Below are 23,215 nucleotides of genomic sequence, written 5' to 3'. Positions count from 1 at the left end.
TGGCATATTGAGATATCTCTTAGTGAGATTTTTACTGCCACCTCAAAACAATGAAGATTTCTATTTGTTTTGTTCACAGAATTTAAAGGATAAAACTTAAATTTAGCAGGAACATCTCTTTTCACAAAAATGTGTCCATATATTACACAGACCTCACTGTCAACAGTTCTTCATGGGGATTATTGCTTTGATGGAAAATAGTCCCATTGAAAACTGTTGTCATCAGGAGAATGTGAGACACTGTTTCCAGAGTTTCCGAGATGCTGCTGCTGAATTGCGTAAATAAAACTTTTAGATGCCACGAACCCTTTCACGTCTCACGAGTCTTTAATTGTGATTCACATGTTTCACAAATAATCACACATAATCTTGTTTCTCAGTTGTATCTTTTATTCTTTCCGTCTCTCTTGACACGTTACATACTGTATCACTGCAGTGAAGCTTTTTAGCCAAACTTACTTTGCCTTAGTGTTTAAAGCTGCATAGTCACATGTCTGAAGTACTTAATTACAGTAATACACTGGATTGAAATCATCAAAATTGTTGTGTGCCACAAAATATGATCAAAATATTTTGAGGCAAGGCTTTCTCTTCTGTGATGACACATAGGAAGCAAAGAAAACACCTTTTTTTGTCTTTAACTGCCACAATTTCCATCGAAAATGTGAATTGAGCAATCAGGTCATTTGATCTTAATTCAAAGTTGAGTTTTCAGGTGTGTGACTGTGACTGTAAACATTCTTCATTTGCAGTCTTTAAACACACATATATATTCAAAGCTATATTTCCTTGACACATATAATATCAAAGCCATCGTACAGTCATTTAGCTAAAGCATTTGCATTTCAGTACTTCTTTTTTTTTGTTAGAGAGTTATTTTTAAAATGGACTTTACTTGGCAACCACATACACTCATAAAGAAAGACCAATGGAAAAAAGCAGCTCCATTATCATTTGATTTAAGTATTTACACATTTTTTGAAGTCAAAAGACATCTCAAAATGGTTCCCCGAGTCAAACAATTAAACGGGGAAACAAGAACAATTGGATTCAATATGTTTTCTTCTTCATGTTGTACATTTGCCCCAGTAAATGTCTTTTTAAAAAAAACACTCACTATACAGACATAACACCCAAAAAACATACACACTGGCACATGCATACATAGAGATTCACTCAGTGTGTGAAAGTAAAACTATACAAAGGGAAATGGTGTGTTTTATGTCTCACACGGCACATTTCTGACATCCTCCTTCTATGTTTGACCTGAAGCAAAACACTGGAATCAGCTAATTCCACAAGACACACATGCATGAGTTTACACACGCTTCAAAATCTGTCCGCCTCCTGTTTTTATGACTGAAACTAAGTGCTTGAAATATGAGTTGCAGAAAGTTGAAATACATTTAACCTGGTTCAATCACACAGAAGAAACTACAGCCAGGACTATATTTAGACAACGGTGTCTGATAATCGAGCAGTGATAGCAGGGGGCGTTCCCCTAACGGTGACATTGTTAAATGGTTTGTTTCCAGCAGTATACTAATAAGTGTTTTACTGTTGCAGTGTGTCTGAGTTTGAAGTTTAAGGTTAAATGTGCTCAGAGGATCATAAATAAAGTAAAAATGAGGTATGTGTTCATTTATTATTCTACTCCTCCACTGGCAACATGTAAAAGATGAGGACATACAGTATAAATAGTATTCTATTTCCAGCGTGTGTTTTTTTTGTTACATGTTTCCAAGTAATAGTGCTGATTGTTTCATATACACTTTTGCTTTGCTCTTCTTCTTTATGTGCAAATTTTTACAGGCTCAAAAATAGGTTTAGTTATATACATCAAGCACCTTGGTGAAATAGCTCCGGCAGCTCAATTTGATCTTCCTTTTTTATTTTAATTTTTTTCAGCAATATCCTATTTATCCAAAGATTGGCTGTGTTCATTCTATTTTTGGCACTCAATGGCTAACTTACATTATTTAATGACTATCTTTTTGTTCTTTCATTATCCTCACCGTCACAGTAATCTACAGCGATCCTGCTCAACCATGCAGCAGCTGACTGTATTCTAAGCATTGCTGCTGAAAATAAAACTAATTATTTACAGCTCCTGCATGACACTTGGGTGTCAGTGCACTTTATCACACAGCACCTTTCCCCGCCTGAGCGTCAGTGACACAGAGAGCAGAGCGAAGCCTCAATGCTGATCCCAAATCAGCTTCAAAAGGGTGCAGACAATATTTACACTGCGTACATTTGCAAAAAAACATGCTTCCCTCTGACCCTTTATAGCTTCCTTCGCTGCTGTCACCTGGTACTTTGGGTTTCTCAGGAAGCACCATTAAAGAAGAAACACAAACTTCGTACAGGCTTATCTGCGATGTTTGATGCATTTCAGATGTTTTTTTTTTGTTATGAAGTGTTGTAAGTTACCTTTTTGGTGTTCTTACTTTCCTTAAAAATGATGTATTTGCTTCTGCTAAGTTATTTAGCTCGTTCATTTTCAACAATTCCCATTGAGAAATCGGTGCGGGTGCCTATTCTAGGATGGATTTCTCTCTGTTTTAGGGTTGCAACGATGGGGTGCTTTGCGCTTTCTAAACCTGACACCAAAATGATGCTGAAGCTTATAGCCGATGCTGTAGGTGTGAAAGTTTTTTCAAGTGCACTGGAAATATTGTACATGATGAGGTCTTTTGTCAAGTTATCTATAGATCTAACACAAAATGTACCTGTGAGCCAGGAAATGCAAGAAACATCAGCAATACGGATTTTTCCCATAAACCCCTGTTTTGATCCGCGTAATTCACAGCAGATAAATAACTGAATGTAATTACAACAGACCAATTAGACCAAAACTTTCTTTTCAGTGTCACAATGCTTACAATAGCAAGAAGGAGGCCTGTTGGTATTCATAGTTACAGTACAACTTAGTAACTTATAACAGAGTTACAACTCTGCAGCTCCAGTTTACACACAGCTAGTATTTTGGTTATTTATAAAGTGACTTTTATAATTTATGTTTTGATAAATAAAGCGCTGATGTTATGATTTATTCATGACTTAAGCTTCCCTTTGCTCATGGTTTCATCTGTTACCATTCAGACACAAAGTCAGCTCTGAATCTGCAGCTGTAAGGCAGTAAAATGCTGAATCATGACATCTTATTAGGCTTAAATGCGCCCATAAAGATAAGCTCATCTTAAGTTCACCAATCAAACTCATCAATACACTTTTTTTGTTGTATCAATGCCAGGACAAACCACCACTACAGCTCTCTTGGACTGAAACTATCCTGCTTCCTATTTTTTGTTTGTTGATATGATGTAAATTATGGGGCTGTATATTTTGTGGAGTAGACTCTGAAGGATTTAGAGATATGACAGCTACTTAAATCTGCCAGAACATTTTAAGATGAAGAAGCAAAAGCCACAGAAGTGTCTGTTAGTGTGTGTTCAGTGAATAAATTATTCTATGCTTCCCTATAAGCTACACTGCCACACTGCATCTCAAAGACGTCACCCTGTACACTTACAGTATTATCAGCCCTCTTAAAGATAATTTACTGTAAGATTCACTTCATAAACTAGTGCTTCATGACACAAAGTCCAACTGGCAGACCTCTTCCCCCACTCGGGCAGTGACATCTGCATGAAATAGTGATGACAACAATGCAACTTTGCTACACGATCACAGTTTCAGTGCTCAGACCCGAGCTGATTTGCATGGACAGCACAAGAATAAACAATATGACTCGGTAAATGAAGATGCTCGTATGTAAACATGGTGTTGCCAAGAGTTATAGGTGGATATTGCGTTGGTGTGTTACTGTAGCTGGATGCAGTGGACGTCACATGACCGCAGCCTCCCTCCCTGCCAGAATGAGGAAGTGTCAAGATCTCCCAGCAATCACAGAGGAAGGTGGAGATGCTGAACTCTTGTCGCTCTCTCTCTGGTCGCTGTCCTCGCAGGATGAAGGTACCGCAGAGTTACTGAAACAGTAAAAGAGCCAGAAACAGAAAAGTAAGACTGTAGCATTCAATTTATTACTCTTTTGTCCTGTTTTCATGTGGTTCTAGAAAAAGGGGGAAAAAATAGTGCGTACTTGTCTCCACTCTGTGTGATGAGTCTCCTGCAGGTCTCCATCTGAACGTCCAGGCCTCTCTTCATAGAGCACATCTCCATGTACTCATGCAGGTGTCGGTTCATGTCACTCTTAGCTGTGGCCAGTTCCAGCTGGAGTCAGAAAGTAATATTTCAAATTTTCAATCACAAACACAGGCTCATGTGCTGCAGCTTTTTGTTTGTTCACCATAAAAAGTTATTCCTGAACAACTACTACATAAAGTGCTGGCTAAGAGAAGGACTTCTGCAAAACTTCACAAAGCTCTAAAACTCAGGTCTAAAAGGAAGAAGGGACACCGTCTCCACTTGCTCAGTTTCGGTCAAAGATCTTCTTTAGTACGTGGCTACTCGACCAACGCACCTGTTTCAAAGACTACTGAGGTGGGCAAGAGATTTTTTGATGATATGTCAGGTCTAAAGAAAGAATAATTTCTCGAAAGAGCTGGTGAGAAAATAGGAAAAATACCCTGTATTCAGGTGAGAGGTGTGATTAAAAGATTATAGCATCAAAAACAGGAAAGAGAAAAACTGATTCACTTTGTACCGAGTCACCACATCATGAAAATAATTTTTTAGTACCACATAGGAAAAACTGTCATTTAGGGATCTGAATGTACAATCTAAAGCAAGGAATCTCTGTCTGTCTGTATACACGTTTGTATGTTTGTCCTTTGTGTGTATCTCGAGAACCGTTCATCCGCTCTACTTCACACTTGGCGGGTATATTGCTGGGGACACAAGGGAGTGTATTGTGGTAGTTAGTGCAATTTGGACATGCAACACGTTTAATATTAATAAAATTGGAATCAACAAGCGAACAGCAAGCCGCTCCATTCTCCAGCAGCGGGGCTTCTGGGCTCTGCAACTGCATGTCATAATCAGAGCTGTACAACCCTGCCATGAGAGAGAGGAGGAGAGGACATCTCTCTTCGTTTGATAATGTTGAAAATTAGGCTTTGTTGTGGGTTTCTCGACTCATTTTAAAAAAGGAGACGAGAGAAAAACAGAGAGAGAGGGCAAGCGACAGAGAGACATATTGGAAAGCTTCTTCTGAGAGAGAGAAAGCCTGTGATTGACAGAAACACAACGTTATTTTCTTCACAGCGGTTGTGTTTTAAAGCACAAATAAACAACCATAAAACACTCGACAGGTGATTTACTATGGAGACAGTGCAACATTTTCAATGAACTTTGAATAAACAAGCGAGCAGCGAGCCGCTCAGCTCCGTGTCTGAGTGCAGCAGGGGCTGTTTGATACAAACACAGTCACATCACAGTGGGGTGGGGCTTCTGGGTTCTGATTTGCTGAGGACAAAGGCATGCATCCCGCTCAGTTAAACTGCCCGAGAGAGAAAAATGAGCGTACACAGGAGAAAAGACAGAGACAGAGGCAGTAAAACTAGCCAATAGGAGTGCAGACACATTTGATTGGCAGCAGAATCAACCAATGGAGGGCTGTAAACTGCTTCTACGGTTCAACTTCAGTTTAGTCTCACTGGTGAAGTTTCTGTCTGGATTTAAACCATTTAATTCATTAAAACATTATTGTTTTAATTGACAATTGTCAATCGTTCCATATGTGGTTCTCGAGAAATAATAAAGTTAGGCACGTTTTGAACATTTTTGAAGTGTCTCACCTCAATTTGGTCAATTGTCTCTTGGTATTCTTTCTCTCGGGATTTGAACAGACATTCTGTATCATTAATCACTTGTTCCAGACAATCCTCCTGCTGGGAAAAGAGAACCAGAGAGAGATTTGTCATTTGTGGTCAGATTAAATATATAACATCAGTAACATGTGGTGTGATGTAGTAACATTTAAAACAGTGAACAGAACATGTGTTTATCATCACACAATGAAACACACACTAAGTTGGTCCACTACTGTTAAAACGCAGCTTGCTTTATGCTCCCGTCAGCTCATATTTCACTGACTAAAGCAGCTCCTCCTTTAGAGGGAAAGCAGACTGTTCGAATACCACACAGTCGGTGAATGAAAACAAATACCTACATCAATTTCTTGGAAACAAACACACTGTACACCGATACAGGCTGGACAATGCATCTCTTTGAGTGTGTATGTGTGTGCAGTGCTTTGTCCTGAAACGTCCCTGCCACAGTAGAGCTTGAACCTTCTGTGAGAGACGCATCTGAATCATAGAGTCATCGCCTGAGACCAAACTATCGACCATTATATCAAGCTGCTGCTCTGCACATCAACTCCACTCATGACATCAGAGCTTTAAAAGCTGCCCCTGAAATCTGAACTAACAATGTCAACACACATGCAGCTGTCTAAAGAATGACAAGTGGAACAAATGCTGCTGAAGCTAGCCTCGCTAGCCACTGTACATACAAATGATACTTTTTCAAAATCTTCTTCACCCAGTGAATCTGTGAAAACGAAAGTGACTAAATAACACACTCAGTAAATCTAAGTCTGGTTTTTAAGTGGTTTCAATACGCAATAGAAAATATTAGATGGATAAACAAAATACATATGTACATATATTTATACCCAGATTTGAAGGTCATTCTGATAAGCTTAAACAGTGACTGAAATGATGTGTGGTCTGGATGCAATCCAGACACAAAGAGCTTATCAATAACGTAAATACACATTCCACATACAGAATATATTTTCAGATTCAGGTACGTGGGTGTACAATGATCTACAATCGAGCAACACTTGTGCAATGATGTAATGGAATCAACATCACCCAAACTATATCATCAAAACTTTAGGTTATTTCCATAACCCCGGTTCTCTAAGTAGCTTCAGTCCTTTATATAGAGGAAGGGCTGGTGGCCTCCTATAGCATACGCGTCATCATGGCCAGACAATTGGCTGGTTTAATACAATAAAAGGCTTCTGTTGAAGGCAGGCAAGGAGCATTACCCATAGTGAGACACAAAATGAATGCTATAAAAGAGAACTGATTATACAGTCGAATAAACACCCCGACACAATGTTTAAATAGAACTGAACACTGTAAGCGTCACAAAGTTAGAATACGTATGCCCACACAATCTGCATCTACTCTTTAAGACTAGAGCCCAGAAAGCTCATTGAGTGTGTGTTTGTGTGTGCTCTGTTGCAAATACTTTAACATTGTCCCACTGGAGATGCATAAAAGTCTTTGAATAAAAAGTCAGCCTACCTCTCCTGGTGGATGCGTGGGGTCGGGAGGAAGAGTGCATCCTGGGAAGTCCTCCCAAAGAAGCAGCGTCTCTTCAGTCTCCTCCCAGGCCAGACTGTCGCAATCATCCTCAAACTCACACTCCCGCCTAAAATTAATATACGCAGAAACACACATGCAAATAGGAAGTGGAAGTGCATGAAGGACACCTCTGTTATATTTCAAAGTCAGACCACTCACAGTTGGTTCAGCATCCTCTGCATCTCCTCGTTGATCTGATTGGCTGATGAGCCACAGTGCTCCTCATCTTTGATCACACCAGCGTCACTTTCTGAAGTGCTGACAGGTTCGTCACCCTCATTCCCGTTAAAAGACAATGGAGTTTGTTTGCGGCGGCAGTTTAAGGATGATTGGTTGTTAGGAACCTGCAGGGAAATGTTCGGGATTCAGTTTAAGAAATCAGACTAACACTATCAATGCACAAGAAAGTCTATGCGTAAATAGGAAAGTGTAGTAGGGCATGAAAAGATAACCAATCCAAAGATAAGACTATTAACTGATCGGTTTTAGTCGCAGTACCTGGTACATCTGGATCACATCTTCACAGTTTCTCTGCTGGGCAACGTCACAGAGACGAGCAGTGATATCGATCCTGCGGCAGATGTCCATGTCCACTTTCATGGCTTTCTCCTGGATCTTACTGTCCAGGTCTGACAAGTTCTACCCAGACGATGGAGAGTGACAAGCAGAGAAAAATTATAAAATGATTCTGACAAATGTTATGGTGCCACTTTACAATAAGAAATATTTATGATGGGTTTATAAGTTGCAACCAGTAGCTTTATGAAAGATTTAAAATAATTTACCAATGTTTTAATTATTAAGTGCAACTGTTCAGTTGGCAGATTGTGAAACATCTATCTGACTGGTTTATATGTTCCTCCAGCATGGACATATGTTTCTAGCGCATAAATATGTGCTCCTACTTGATAATAATGCAGTTATAAATGTTGGTAATCCGTTAATAAATGCACAAGTTTCTCACTTTCTAATGAGCCATCAAGTCTGCAGTTACAAATGTTATGTCATCATTACAAAGGGCCAAATGTTTCTAAAAAGCAGCAAATGGCTTCTTACTGACTACAAAGCAATGAAAACATGAGTTTTGTTGGACACATCACACTAAAACATTAGTGACAACCCGTAAACCTGTTCTGAGGAGTACCTTATCAAAAAGAGAATAATAAATATTTTGTTTGAAGAGTCGAATGCCACAGTCTGTCCACTGAGACGCAGAGGGACAGCTGATTTCTACTGAAAGCAATGAGTGTGTGTGACTTGAGTAAATGACTGTATCGGCTGTACTGTGCTCACATTGCTCATGAGGCCTTTGAAGAGAACCAGTTCTGCCTTCAGCTGCTGAACTCTGACAGCCAGCTCGTCCTGACAGCCTTCACTCTCCTGCAGGTCCTGCACACAAACACACACACACACACACATTGGAAGCCATAAGGAACACACACGTGTCCTATCTCATATCTGACTTTACTGGAAATTATGGGTTACATTACGCAAGCGGGGGTCATCAACAAAACAAAAGCCTTTATTGGCAAAGCACACAAAAACATTATAAATCCTAAATGCGTGATCTACTCAGGGGAGCTCTAGATTTGTCTGATGGCACAGTAATTATCTCTCCTGTTGACCTATTCATACGTGCTGCAACATTGGTCAGGCTCTTTTAGGTCTCAGGTGGTTTTGCTGCATGTGATCTCCTGTTGATGTGGCACTGTCTGCTAAACGGGGTCAGGTGCAGATTCCTGGCAACGGCTCACGTGCATTCAATGTGTGCAAAACACACCTTCCCACCCACACACAAACACAGGAAACCAACAAACCTCAGGGTGTATAAAGATACTGTTGCAGGAAGCACATACATGGCTATCAGTTTGATGGCAGGTGACAGATAAAAAATGAAGCTCTCTTTTATTCAAAATGGATGATTTCTGTATTTGAATGTATTTTAAATGAGAATAGGCCTTAAGCTTTAATCAATAGATGGTCGTTGGTCAAAGGACAAAGAACATCAATTATGAAGAGTGCAATGGCTTTGTTTCAGTCAGCCACTTGAGCCAAAGTAGCGGTGATACATGCTGCACAAAGGAAATGATCGCCGCCAGCTTCTTTTCTCTTTTATTATCAGTTTCATGATCATCTAAACCATTTAACCACTAACACTCTGATTATTGAAGACAGGCACATGGTATGTTCATGCTGTTTCATGGTTGGCTATGTCTTAGATTAAGCATCACACTAAACAGTTGATTTTGGTTGTTTTAATGACTAAAAATGTTAAGTCAAGACTCCTTCAGACATACTGCCATGTCTGCCTACCATACACACACGCATATACACACACATTCACACAACACGACTACATAACGTTACCTCTTGTAAGTCAGTAATCTTCTGTTGCAGATCCATCCTCATTGTGTATTCCTCTTCCCATCTAAGAGACACGCAGATGTAAGAAGTAAACCATTTTAGTGAGTGCCTTAATGCAGACAAAAACAGACAAACAGACAAAAACGTACAGAGCAGAAGTTTGTCTCATTACTAGCTAGATAAGTATGTGACAGATTATTTGGCACCATGTACACCTGGTCAACCTGGACCGTCTTAGGGAAGGCAGATTAAATGGATTTAAGACTTTTAAGAGAACAAACAGAATTTGACTAAACCTCTTCAGGAGGTCAGGAAAGAAGGCAAAAGGAAAAAACAGCAAAAAGAATCATCTCATGTATTGATCTTTAAGATTAATTTAGTCATAATTTTGTCAGCCTATTGATTGTGAATCCATTCATCTAAAAGACCAATATATGAAGTGATTCTTTTTGCTGTTGTTTTAAAGGGAGACTGCAGGACTTTTGTCTCCCCCTTCTGGCACTTAGAGTAATTACAAAAACACTGTTAACATGTGTTAATGTCATAGGCTACGTCATAGCCTACTGTGTTGCTACTGTTGCAGCTGTAAAACGGTGGATATATTGCCGCGAGCGTCACACAAACCCTGTGAAATATTCGTTTCACTGTCAGAATTTGATCCATTCGGTCCGATAACATTTGGAAAGTCACACGATTCAATTATTTTATCCCCATTCAAGTTAGCAGAGGGCTAACTGGAAGTTAGCCAGCTCGACTGATTCAAACAGCCAGCCCGGGAATGTCCCTCTCAACATGAGATTTAAAAACTCTGTATGCTGTGAAATACAGAGAGATTAATCTGGCAGTGATATTCTTAATCAGCATTGTGTGAACTCCTTTGGCAAGGGCTTGAATGTAACAGACGTTCATTTCCACACTGCAGGTTTAACTACGCCGTGTTTTTTTTCTGACTTTGTTATGCTTTTTTTTAAAGGCAGAGCAACCAACAGAATTTCAGTGCAGGAGAAGCGCACCTGTTTCCTCTTACGAACCTCTTCCAGAAGTGTATGGGCCAGATGTCAACCAACAGTAAGTACATCTGTCCCAACCAAACCACATAATGACAACCAAAACTCCTACTGGTATCTAACACTCAAAACTGGGTCAACCATTCACTGAAGAGCAGACACAGAGCGTGACTGGGCAGCAGCAGCATTTCCAAAAGCTTCAACCAGAATGGCTGCATCAGTCTATATTACATTAAAGTTGACTTCTTCCCTCACATTAAAGAAATATAAAGATCTAATTTTGAAATCTGCCACCATTAAAGAGGAGCAGGGGTTTGCAGTACAATCCCCGGTTCTTCCAGAGCACAACCCCAAATTCCTCTCGATGGTTAGGCCAAAGCCATGCGTGGTAGCTTGTGAATGTGCGTGTCAGAGCCCTTTTTTGGATGAAAGTGCTTTATAAATAGCTGCAGTCAAACAGCACTGGAGGTCAGCCATCAGGTGCTGCATGTGCATTTTACATGCTCACAATTGGCCACAAGATTTCAATCTGGCTGAGTGGATCTGAGAAGTTAAATCATATGTGTATACAATCTAGTTAGAAGTTGCATTAAACAATCAGGTGTAAACGAGTGATTTGCTGATTCACTGGCTGATGAATCGTTTGTTTGATGAATGGTGTACTACTATGATGCAGTTCAGATGACTGGCCCATGAATCTCAACTTTAATACATTTAAAAGCCTGAGCTCCCAGCCTGCATGTGATCTCAGATTGTGTGACTTCACACGGCATGCGTGCCCAAGGGGAAATCCACTCACTGCAGAGACTGTATCTTCTTATATAAACGCTGCTTTAAATGCAGAACGCTGCAGCACCACCGCGACCTTTAGGGAATGCTAAAAGAAAGAAACTGAGTCATGAAACAGCAGTTGTTGTTGCTGTAGAGGATGCTTGTTTGATCAATAAGGTGAGAGCGAGAAGAAGGCAGAGAAGTGCTTCCTTGTGCAAGCCAAGCCCCCGTCCAGCAGTCACAGCTTGCAGTGCATGCTGCATTGCAGATACAGAGTGGAGCATGGGGGGGAGGGGGGTGGGGGTGGGGGTGAATCTATGAATCTGAAGGCTTGAATTTCTTTAGAGGTAAAGTGATACATAACCGCCTCAAAGAGAGACAGCTGAGAAATATATAAGACCCCTTACTGAATGCTCAGCAGAAACTGATGTGGACGTTGAGTGAGGTATAATAGATGTCACACACCTGAGCGTGCAGGTAGTGAAGCTGTCAACTTTCTGAGCAAGAAGTCAGTAAATCATTTACTCTCAAGTCTCTACGTGAACAATGAAAGTATGTGTCTGATGTCACACACTCTTAGCCTGTAAGGGTCGTCCCCTCTCCGTCGTTCACAAAGAGCCCACTATACTGCAGTCGGGATCTGCTCTATGAAGGACGCATGGCTGCTCATTTGGATATAATACGAGGGTATTCAGGGATGAATGTGCTTGGAGACGGGGCCAACTGCAGTTCACTGTCAGGACAGAAAAGACATAAGTACCATATTTGCAGGTGAATTTGCGAGCTGTAGGCTGCTTTCTCTGGCAGTTTAGAGGGGAAATCCACCTTACAACAGAGTTCACTCTGTGCCATTCCAGTGAGCTGCAATGATTAATCAATTAGTTGATCAACAGAAACCAACTATTTTGATTATCAATTCATCGTTCTGAGTCATTTTTCAAGGAGAAATACTCAAATACTCTAGTTCAAACTTCTTAAATGTGAATATTTTCTGGTTTCTCTAGTCCTCTATGAACATCTTCAGGTTATTGACTGTTGGTTGACATTTGAGGTTGTTAAGCTTATATTTCGGGAAACAGTGATGATCGACATTTTCCTGACATTTTATGGACCAAACAACCAGTTGATTAAGCAAGAACATTATAAAGAGATTAAACGACAATAAATACAATATAGTTGCAGCCCTAATCTGATGATGTCATCAAGAGACACGTGGGTGTAAACTGTTATGCTGCCAGTAAATAAGCGATTGTGGGTTCAGAAAAGTTTTGTTTGAGATGTTACGTGAGCAACAGATTATTTCCATTATTCATTAATCTGCCAATTACTAATTTCCTGATTAATCCATCTGTTGTTTTGTCTATAAAGTGTCAGAAAATAGTGAAAATAGCTTGTTTTTGTTTGAAAAACCCAAAAATATTCAGTTAAGTATCATATGACAAAGATCAGCAAATACATACATCTGAGAAGCTGTAACCAGTCATATTTGGCATTTTTTCTTTTAAAAAATGATCCATTATAAAAAGTTTGCAGATTAATTTTCAGCAAATTGATTAATCAACAAATCATTTCAGCTTCAGATCCAAACTAGTTTACTTAAATGTAAGGCTAACTGCTATGAATCAAATAAAATCACTTTAGTTGCTGTAATAACATTTTAGGGTTTGCATTATTCACAGTGGTTCATCCGGCTCACCTCCAGGATTTGTCCCTAGATGACATCATGATTAATGTGTCATCTTGAGAGACTGACTCACAAATTAAAAAATCAGCTGTACAATCATAACTCTTATTTCAGGTTGGATTCCCCCCTTCATAATATTCCAGTAAACAAAGCCACACACTAGTGAGTCAGCCTCCAGGAAGATTTGTGAACATTTCATCTTTACACGCCCCTGCTCAACTTTGCCCTTCATTCTTCTTTTTATATTTAGCACCTGGCGTGATCATTTTTTGTTGGGGTGTATTTCTAGCAACAGCACCTGCCTGTGTGGTCAGACATGAAGTGGATGCAGGGTCAGGCTGGAGGTTATGGATGGAGAGGATTAGTGCTGACTCTGCTTGTGCTGGAGACAGCTGGTCTGCAGCTCTGCTCAAAGTGGAGCATTAAGAAAACCACCTTATGCTCTACAGAAATACCCCCAAAGTCTGATACAAGTGTAATAAAACGGTTTCACTCCATTTACCTGCGTTTATACTCGTCTCTCTCTCGCTTCACTTTAGCCAGGACATTATACAGGGCTCTGATCTCAGGGGTAATGGTGTCAATCTGGACCCCAACTCCGTCCGGGTGCACCCAGGACACCCCGGGGCTGGTCAGACGCTCCGCACCTGGGCCAAACTTGCGGGTGTGGTTGTAGGACCAGATGGTGCCCGGGAGGAACCGAGGAGGAGGGTTGGTGGAGCTCCCCGGGCCGGTACTGCTGTTTGTGACAGTTTTGGAGCCGGATCCTGGGGAGTCCACACAGGGGGAGGACTGGCTGATGGTGATTGCGGGGTTACAAGTGGCGTTTGTTTGGGTTGAACTTGAGTTTTCGGAGGCTGCGGTTGGGAGGGTTGATGTGAGCTGCGGTGTGAATAATGTTGTAGGCCTCCTGGCTGAGTTGTTGGTGTTGTGGAAGGGCAGGGATCCGGGCCTGAGCGGTATGGTCCCGACAAATCCGGTCTGCACACTCGCCTCCTGGGTATGCGCCCTGTTCTCACAGCACCCACCTTGGCAGCATTTGTTGGCATCCAGCGCCTGTTGCAGCTGCTTTTCCAAAATCTTATTTCTGCGCTCTAATTCGTGCACTTTGGCCAGGAAGCATCTGAATCTCAGATTGAGGGTTTTGAGGACGCTGATGTTGGATCCCAAGTCGTTTCTGAGAGCCATGGCTGCGGGAGGATGGTGCGCAGCGCGGTGCTGATAGTGGCTGCTGTGATTGGGATGGATGTAAGGAGAGGTCTGTGAGGGTGCGGTGGTGGAGTCAGGCCCCGGCTGATCAGGCCCTGTACCGGAAAGATCACCCAGCAGAAAGGATGCCGCGTCCGATCCACCGAAAACGGCGTCGGGCAGGAGGCCTGAAGGAGAGTCCGGGTGTCCGGGCGCTTGACTCTGCTGTGGATGCTGTTGGAGATGCGTGTTGCCCCCCAACAAAGGATTCATGCTATGGTATGGAAAACTAAAGCGCTGCAGATCTGGCATGAACACGGACGTGAAATGTCTTTCCACAACAGAATATATGACAGAATAAATGATGTGCAGCCGAACGTACCTGAAAGACGCGAAACGCCAGTGTTTACCTGATTATATAACCGTGTCTAAATTAGTCTTATCCTTAAAGCTTGAAAGGTCTTAACGTCGGCTGATGGATCAAGGCTCTGACAATCTGCAACAAAACATCCAAAAACGGCTCCAAATGGGCTGCGGCGAAGGAAAAACAACACCGGATCTGCGCCTGAGTGAGATGTTTTGCAAAGCAAACGCAATTAAATGAGGAGAAAAAGACGCAGAGCGTGAATGAATAACAAAGAAATCCAGTGTCACCGCGTCACTGAAGTTCTGGCAACAAGATGTGACCGCAGGCAGGAGGGAGAGCTGCGGGGACTGAAGAGCTGCTACCGTAAAGACGCGACTACAGGAGCGCTGATCCATTAACTGTTTGCTTTCTGTGGAGGAAACAACCCAAGAGGGCCTCAGTATTGACTCATATTTTTGTTTTGAGTAGGCAGAGTTGGACAAACTGCATACTATAACAATCTCAAATGTTTTCAAATGTGCCAAGATGCTTTTGTAACCAGGACAGTGACAAGGAAATTCGATTTATATACATAATAGAGAACATGAATGTAAAGTCAGTTCATTTGTTAGAAGTCATATTTATTTATAGATTTATTGTTGCTTAGAAGAAATGAAACTTTACACTACCATGCTTGTGTATTTGCAGGTTTTACCTTCTTAACTGTACAAATTTACATCCTTGCTGACCATTTTGATACTTTTGTAGTTTTTTAAAAAATGTATTTTCATGTAGTTTTAAAATCCCTACGTTTCATTTCTGTACAATATGAAAATCAAATTAGAGTCTTTCTAATAATAGTCATTCTTTTAAACAGTATATGTGGAAATTAAATGGTTTAATAATAGTTAATAAACTGTTTACTGATGACTCATAGATCAGTTTTAAGCTATTATTGAGAGCAACTTTTGGGTTGCCAGATAGTGAAACATCTCAGCTCAGGACATTTGCTTTGTTGTTATAGCTACAGGGCTTCAGAGCCATAATCAGTCTAGTAACATGTCAAACTGAATTGGTGGCCTTAATAGCTTTTGCTGGTGGCTTATTAGTGTGTGAGAAGTGAGAACTCATGAATTATTTTTTCATGACTTATTAACATCTACAACTTCAAACTTTCCCCCTGTCCGTTTCATTATAGTTGAATGATAACAGAGTTTAAATGCAAACTGCACCGCATTACGTCACAACATTGACTTAATTTTTACATTTCTATCTATCTATCTATCTATCTATCTATCTATCTATCTATCTATCTATCTATCTATCTATCTATCTATCTATCAGACAGAGGCAGTGCTGGATGTGGACCCTCTCAGGTTTCTTCTCGTTTCCTTTTGTCCACCAGCGCTGCAGTGCATCTCCATGTTTCCCTGAGTGTCCAAGGAGGCAAAGTCCAATGCATCAGCTCCCACTGAGATGTTATCTGCCCAGGAGCCTATTCGTCCTCCACTGCTCCTCCCTTGGTTCTTCTCTTTCTTCAGACTTGTGTTTCTTTTTTCTACAGGTGAGGATGTAGGGTTGCTCCTCTTCCTCCTCCAGCTATGGCAGTAGGACAGGCTGATGCTCCCTTTCGAGAGAAGAAGAGGGACTCAAAACTTGACCCATTGTGTCAAAAACAAAACTTACAACATTTTTCCATTAAAGAAAAAGAGAACAACAGAGGTATAAGTTAAAATGGTTCTTACTTTCACATAAACTCCCCTGTCTTCCCTGCTGTCGCCTCCTCTCTGCCTTCTCTTGTCCACACAGCATCACATAGACATCATCCCTGAACTCCCAGTTCATAATCTGGTAGATTAAAGGGTTAATCATGCAGTGGGACTTGGCAAACATAGCAGGGATCAAAGTGACTACAGGTGGCAGACAGGAGAACGGCTGAGGGCTCCTGGGGATTGGCTTGGCTTCTTCGCCCATGTTGGACACATCACTCCCCTTCTCCACGGGGTTGTAGTGGATTTGTCTGTAATATTCTGTGGTGGTCCAGTTGACCAATGAGGGGAAGTCCAGGATTTTTGCAGAGGCCATGCCGCTGAACTCCTCCACCACAGTTTGTAAAGTGCCCTCTGCCTGTTGCTCGTCTCTGGGGATGAGGGCAGAGATCAGAGACACGGTGGCGTACGGCAACCAGGCCAGGAGGAAGGTGGTGCACACCACAGCAGCCATCTGGAATAAACATACTGTTTTTGTTTTTTTTTCAAGATGTGTGTCAAGGAATCTGAATATTATCCTCACTAAGGTCTACCTTTGCAAGCCTCAAGTCTTTGCTGGTGTGACTGACAGAGGAGGATGCTATAGATGCCAGAGTCCGATTAGATCTGTACACCTGAAAACAGAAGCAATATGTAACGCTGCCATTTGCAATTATACAACAAATCACAAGGACTTTATTCTTGCAAGGACAACATATAGTACAAAATGTCCATATATATATTTTCAGCCACCATGTACAGAATTTCTATGTGATTATATTTTGATGGCATTTTTGTTGCTTTCAGCCCATTTACCTAAGTGTCCCTGGCACGGCTGGATAAACCTACTGGAGCCCCCACTTGCTCTATATTTGTGATCATTTAGTCAAACAAATTTATTTAGAAATATGCACCATGTAAATTTAGACACAAATAGACAAGACAAGTGCAGGATCTGTCTTAAGACCCTGATCCTTTCTTATGGTCTGTGTTTTTGCATTAATACTCCTATAAATCTCTTCACATGTGCAACCAACGCTGTATGGTTCCTCATCCACAAGACACCAAGACACCACCCTCATCTTCCTCTCTGGCTGCCACTTCACACTTTGTAAATTGGAAGAGCAGCCCAGTCCAGCTCACCAATCCAGATTTCTCAATTTTCCTGCAGCTGTGCCACTGATATGTGAGCTGTCATTGAGGATGGATGTGAGCAGCTCACCGCCATGTCTCTCATTTTTTTAACTACAGTCATAAAGTCCAAAATCTTGTAAACTGCAAATTTTAGGCACTCATATCATCAATTTGGGACACCTGGAGAGCCATGGTTCCTTCCTATGTCACTGAGGGGAGTGGCATTTACAGTATTACTGTTTGCTACAGTGTCTTTTTGGATACTATCACTAGAGGGTGCCAGAGTTGCAATATTATATTCTACATATAATGGCTTTAAAGGACAGGTTTACCATTTTTCAAGTCTGTCTTAAAACAATATTCAGGTGCCCAAATGAACACTGATCAGGTTTTGCTCACTGTAATCATTCTTCCTGTTCATACTGACCATTAGAAGATCCCCTTCAAATGTGTTCACAATGCAAGCGATGAGGGACAAAATCCACAGTTTAAAAGTTTATCTGAAGCTAATATGAGGCTTCAGCTTTCTCAGTTAGTCAAATAAAGTGGATATCTTCCACAGTTACAGTGTTTTTAGTAAACATTTCCCACTTTTTATCTCGACGGACAGTGTTTTCATATTCAGCTGCAGTGGAAGAATTGTAACAAAAAGAGGGACTTTGGCACTAAAAAGACTAACTATGAAAGATACTGAATTGATTTGACTAATCTGGAAGGCTGAAGCTTCATATTAGCTTCAGATAAACTTATAAATACATTTTCCACGGAAGGATGAACAGAGGGAATGATTACAGCAAGAAAACGTGTGTCAATGTTCATGTGGGCCCCTGCTGTTGTTTTAGGACAGACTTGAAAATTTGTGAACCCGTCCTTTAAGTGAGTGACTAATACATTAAAACAAAATAATTACAGAATACAAACACTGTTTTCTGATCCTCTATTTTATGTCATTAAGTCCTTCACCGTCAGCAGAATGGCCAAATATGAAGCAATGATGGTGAGTGTGGGAAATCCAAAGCATAGTGTCAGGATGAGGAAGATATAGATCCTGTCAATTAGAGACGACCTCATTCTCCACCTTGAAATTGAGAAAACAGGCAGAGTGATTACCGACATGTTTGTCTGCAAATGCATGAAGAAAACCAAGCAGGAAACGCACACAGACAACGACACAGATGTCTGCACACTTGTATGTATTTGAACAAGAGGGCACAGAGCAGCACAGTAAATCAAACAGAGGATTACCAGTTGATGGTGCAGCTGGTCCCATAAGGCTCTGGTCCGTAGCTTCCAAAACCAAAAGCGGGAAGGGAGGCCCAGAACAACGTGTAAACCCACACTAGAGCTATTGACAGAGACACATGGCGCCTCTCAATCCATTGACCTAGAGAGGCAAGAATCGTGCAAACCACTCAATGAACTTAGCGTGATCATTCGAGTGGTGTGTGTGTGCATGTGGAAGCATAATGTGCACTCAACCTCGTGGCAAGTCTTGACATCTCACTTAACCACTTTCTTGAAACATCAGCAGATTTAATTGGCCTCTTAGCGTTACCAAAGCAATCACTAAATGACTTTTAAATCAATATATATGTGTAAGAAAAGGAGTGTCTTTTAAAGCAGGAAATGATCTAATTTATTCAAGAAGTTTCTTATTCAAGAGTCAGGTGAGTTTAGGGTGCAGTCATGTCTGTGTGCATTGTATTTTTGGGCCTGTGTTAGAAGAAGATCTCAGATTTACCATATCGTAAGCAGCAGATCTTGAGGCAACGGTCCAGAGAGATGAGACAGGTGGTGAGGAGAGAGCCGATGCCAAACACAAAGCCCTGAATGCCATACAAAAGACACCCTGTCTCTCCAAACACCCAGGCGTGACACAGGCTGTTAGGGGGAAAGAAGAGCTTAGTCCCCCCACCCTAATGGATCATTGCCTTCTGGCTCTGAAAAATGGCTTCTGGTCTAGATGTTATTAGTATTAAACTCACAGTGTCATCACCCTGAATTCGTGCCATTTAAGCATTCTGTACCTGGAAATGATGAAAAACGGCACTCCCAAGAGACTGGAGCCAAAATCGCAGAGAGCCAGGTTGACGGTCATGAGCTCCGGAAGTCTGAGCTTCTTTCTTTTCCTACAGTGGACGAACAGGACCATGCCATTCCCCAGCACCGATGTAACCCCTGAAAGGAGAAGCAGGGTGTTGTGTGTGACCTATCTAATCCAATACATGACACATGGAACGAAGTTAAATATGTTGAGTACAGGAAAAGGCAAACAGCGAATGTTGAAAGAAAGATCAGATTGCTGGATTAGCTCAGCATGAAGCATATAATTTATTCTTGATCTCAGAGACTTCAAATCATAGAAATACCATCTGAGCGTCTGTTTATCTGTAGCTACATCGATTTGTTGCGTGAACCAGAGAGTGAAGGTGATGTTTGAGATTCAGAGGCCTCCATGCTTCTCTATTATTTAGCACCATCTGAGTGTTTCGTGTTCACACAGCCTGCACTGTATTGCTTTTAATGAGACCATGTCTGGTCTCGTCTTTCATGATGACAACAGAGCAAAAGAAAAAACATCTTTTCTGCCAACCATAAACTTTGACTTCTTGGTTTGTGCTCACAACACAGTGTTTTATTTCGATACAATTTTTTCTTCTTATGCATAAATCTTTATTATCAACAGTCAGGAAAGGATGGTACTTTAAGCAACCCCAATATTTCCAATAGTAGTAATAGTAGTAGTAGTAGTAGTAGTAATAGTAGTAGTAATAGTAATAGTAGTAGTAATAGTAATAGTAGTAGTAGTAATAGTAATAGTAGTAGTAGTAGTAGTAATAGTTTAAAGATAGATAAATGATTTTTTTCCACTCTGTCTGATGATATACGATATATTCTGTTTGCTTGTTCCACCACTTCACTAGGGCCACATTTGTTGTAATATAAAGGAAAAAACATCTATGATCATTAATAATAACAAAAAGACTCACTCAAATACAACTGTGAACATTTTTGTGGCTGACATTTACATCAAAACTTTGTCTACTGTATATGAAATCTGGTATGGCATATTTGGCAAATTTGGAAGCTTTGGATCTTGACAAGAATATATACATGCCAAAAGCTTCTCTTCACAAAAATGACCCTGACAATGACATAAAGATGAAATTGAAATTTTGAAATGATCTGAAATCATGACCATAATCTCACCCATGAGGGTGAGGAAGACAGCGACAGCCAGATCTGCAGAGGGTGACAGCTGGGAGAGGAACAGCGGGTGGATAGACGAGGGGACAAACCAGGAGCCCCTTTGTGAGCCATTCTCTCCCATGGATGCACTGCACTGACCCAAAGCAGCATACAGAGAAGAGAGGCAGCTCCTGGAGCTTGAAAGAGACATTGAAGGCACGCAAACAGAAGAATTAAGATGCTACAAAGTGGAATTAAAAGAAGTGACATTTTCCCCTGAGAAGCAAAACGTCAAACAGCACAGCTAGACCCTCATCTCCATGTTGTTTCAGCCAGGATGAAAGTCATTTTGACTCAGTTTTAATCTCTATTCTGCTTTTCATTATGTGCACACTTATAAGAGGGGGGAAGATGTTCCTTTTAACATCTGGCTTAAGAAAACAAGAAGAGAGTAGAACAGGCAAGTAGATTGGAGGAGATTTTACAGTTCAGAGCTTTGAGTTTTACATTAATCTTCATACGACAGATTATATTTTTCATATCACTGCTCATTGTGACCCTGCAGTGCATGCAAAGTTGATACACATGCCACTTCATCTCTGTTTCCCTCTCAAATAGCTTCTCTGGCCAGTGATTTGTCTGACAAAGTATTATCAATTACATAATTGATGATAACAATGGTTGACAGTTATTAATGTAAATTAATGCAGATCATCTTGCCTCCACTGGCTGTCTCTCATCTTATTTTAAATAACAACATAAATTACAGCTTTAGTAAGAAAAAAAAAAGTGGGACTTTTTTAGATATTTCTTCCAGTATTACACAGTTTTCCACAGATTGTTAATGTTTCAGGATTATCCCAAAAAAAAGTGTCACAGCAAAGTAGAAGTTTTATTCAGAGTAACAGGATATAGTAAAATATCTTGTTACTTAAAATAAACAGATATATAACAAAAAAAAGTACAACAAGTATTGGATCATTGATCCTGCGTAACATGTGGTCACTGGGAAAAAACAAAAGGACTCCATCATTTGCCCCTCCAGGACTTTAAAATTTCACCTCTGATGATGCCAGCAGGGAATCAGCCGAGTCTCATGAGTGACAAAGGGGTCAACAGGGTGGTCAAAGAAACAGAGAAGAATGAAAACAGTCAAAGTAAAATGACAGAGAGGACAGAAAATGGAACCAAACAAAGGTTTCTTGAGACAATCAACATTCCTCTACAAGTGAAAATGCACATTATGCAAACACACCATCTGCAGGAGAACACACAATACTCACACTAAAACTAAAAAAGCATCACCACTCACCTTCCTCACGTCCGTCTGATCCCTGGTGGTCCCTCAGCTGGGCTTTACAGCACAGATCTCTCTCTCCCCCCTCTTATATTTTTTTTATATAATCTTAATCTGAACCCTCCCACACACTGTAAATCCATGTGGAGTGTACATTTTCTGTTGACAATCTGGCTTAGGAATGATCAGTGAGAGGCATGCAAACAGAGGAAGAGTGTGTGTGTGAGAGAGAGAAGGGGGGTGGTCTATTTGGGATTTTTTGTGTGTGTTCTATTATACAACAAGTGTGATACTCATTGTCATGAAGATAAATAAATGAGAATACATTGCAATTATCTCTGTAAGAAAAGACATAATGTTTTGGAGTCTGCACACATATAATACATATTGTCACATAACCAGACATTAAAGTGAGGGTGGAGGTTTCAGAAAATGCATAAATACATATGCATGCATCAAAGTAAGCTTTGTTATTTAATTTTCAATCAGATTCTAATTGCAGAAATCACAGTTATATCTTATTTAAGACACACACACAACCCGATGTCAGTTAATAATTTAGTTGTGACTGGCTCACAAAGACTCATGTTGACTCTGAGCTCTGAAAACTTAATCTAATTCATTAATAACCAATAATACTGTCAAGACTGTTGTCTTAAATCTATAGGCAGAGCATCTAAGAGGGCTTTTATCGGAGCGATTGTAAAATAATCACACATTTTTTGTCTTGATCTGATAGCAACTGATGTGTCTGTTGTGCCTGTGTAACACATTTAGGCTAAGCCGAATCTCCAAATCTCTGTTTCAAGAAAATTCATAGGCAGTTTGGCTAAACAACAACAACATCCTTTTAAGAGAGAATTTAAGTGTAACACCACTAAACCTAATTCCTAAAACAATTCCTATGTTCATAATATTGTGCAAAATCCCATATATATTTCTGCATGGTGTGCTGGTATCTGTATCGTTTTTAAAGCCAATCACTGGAGCTCATTTCTTATTTGGGAGCAACTCTCCTCCATCATGACCAGTGATTCAGAAAAGTCATCAGTAGTGAGGGACCAGCAAGTAAAATTGCAAGAATAACTATGAATTTGCCACACTCTTTACTCTTAGAGCGTGCAATTCCCCCGTAGGCACA

General features: G+C 40.6%; 2 protein-coding genes across 3 annotated transcripts; both read right to left on the bottom strand.

The window, feature by feature from the left end:
• Window positions 1-383: 383 nt before the first annotated feature.
• Window positions 384-16,023, bottom strand: iffo1b (intermediate filament family orphan 1b). 2 transcript variants are annotated; one of them, XM_044360109.1, is made up of 9 exons: window positions 13,675-16,023; window positions 9,714-9,774; window positions 8,640-8,735; window positions 7,845-7,985; window positions 7,506-7,690; window positions 7,287-7,413; window positions 5,763-5,852; window positions 4,106-4,236; window positions 384-3,992 (listed from the first exon to the last, which is right to left on the bottom strand). In XM_044360109.1, the coding sequence occupies exons 1-9, from the start codon at window positions 14,670-14,672 to the stop codon at window positions 3,893-3,895; spliced, it is 1,929 nt and encodes a 642-aa protein (XP_044216044.1). In that variant the 5' UTR covers window positions 14,673-16,023; the 3' UTR covers window positions 384-3,892. The 2 variants fall into 2 exon arrangements, with proteins under 2 accessions (XP_044216044.1, XP_044216043.1); XM_044360108.1 differs by having other exon boundaries at window positions 5,763-5,855; window positions 13,675-16,022.
• Window positions 16,024-16,046: 23 nt separating this feature from the next.
• Window positions 16,047-22,289, bottom strand: opn9 (opsin 9). The gene is made up of 10 exons (XM_044359068.1): window positions 22,090-22,289; window positions 21,839-21,870; window positions 20,799-20,974; window positions 19,616-19,766; window positions 19,330-19,469; window positions 18,834-18,972; window positions 18,552-18,666; window positions 17,009-17,089; window positions 16,452-16,929; window positions 16,047-16,333 (listed from the first exon to the last, which is right to left on the bottom strand). Exons 3-10 carry the CDS (start codon window positions 20,917-20,919, stop codon window positions 16,047-16,049), a joined length of 1,512 nt encoding a protein of 503 aa, XP_044215003.1. The 5' UTR covers window positions 20,920-20,974; window positions 21,839-21,870; window positions 22,090-22,289.
• Window positions 22,290-23,215: the final 926 nt, after the last annotated feature.

The sequence above is a fragment of the Thunnus albacares genome, chromosome 8 (genome assembly GCF_914725855.1).
Source record: "Thunnus albacares chromosome 8, fThuAlb1.1, whole genome shotgun sequence".
NCBI classification, from domain to species: domain Eukaryota; kingdom Metazoa; phylum Chordata; class Actinopteri; order Scombriformes; family Scombridae; genus Thunnus; species Thunnus albacares.
This window is presented reverse-complemented; position numbering and strand designations above follow the sequence as displayed.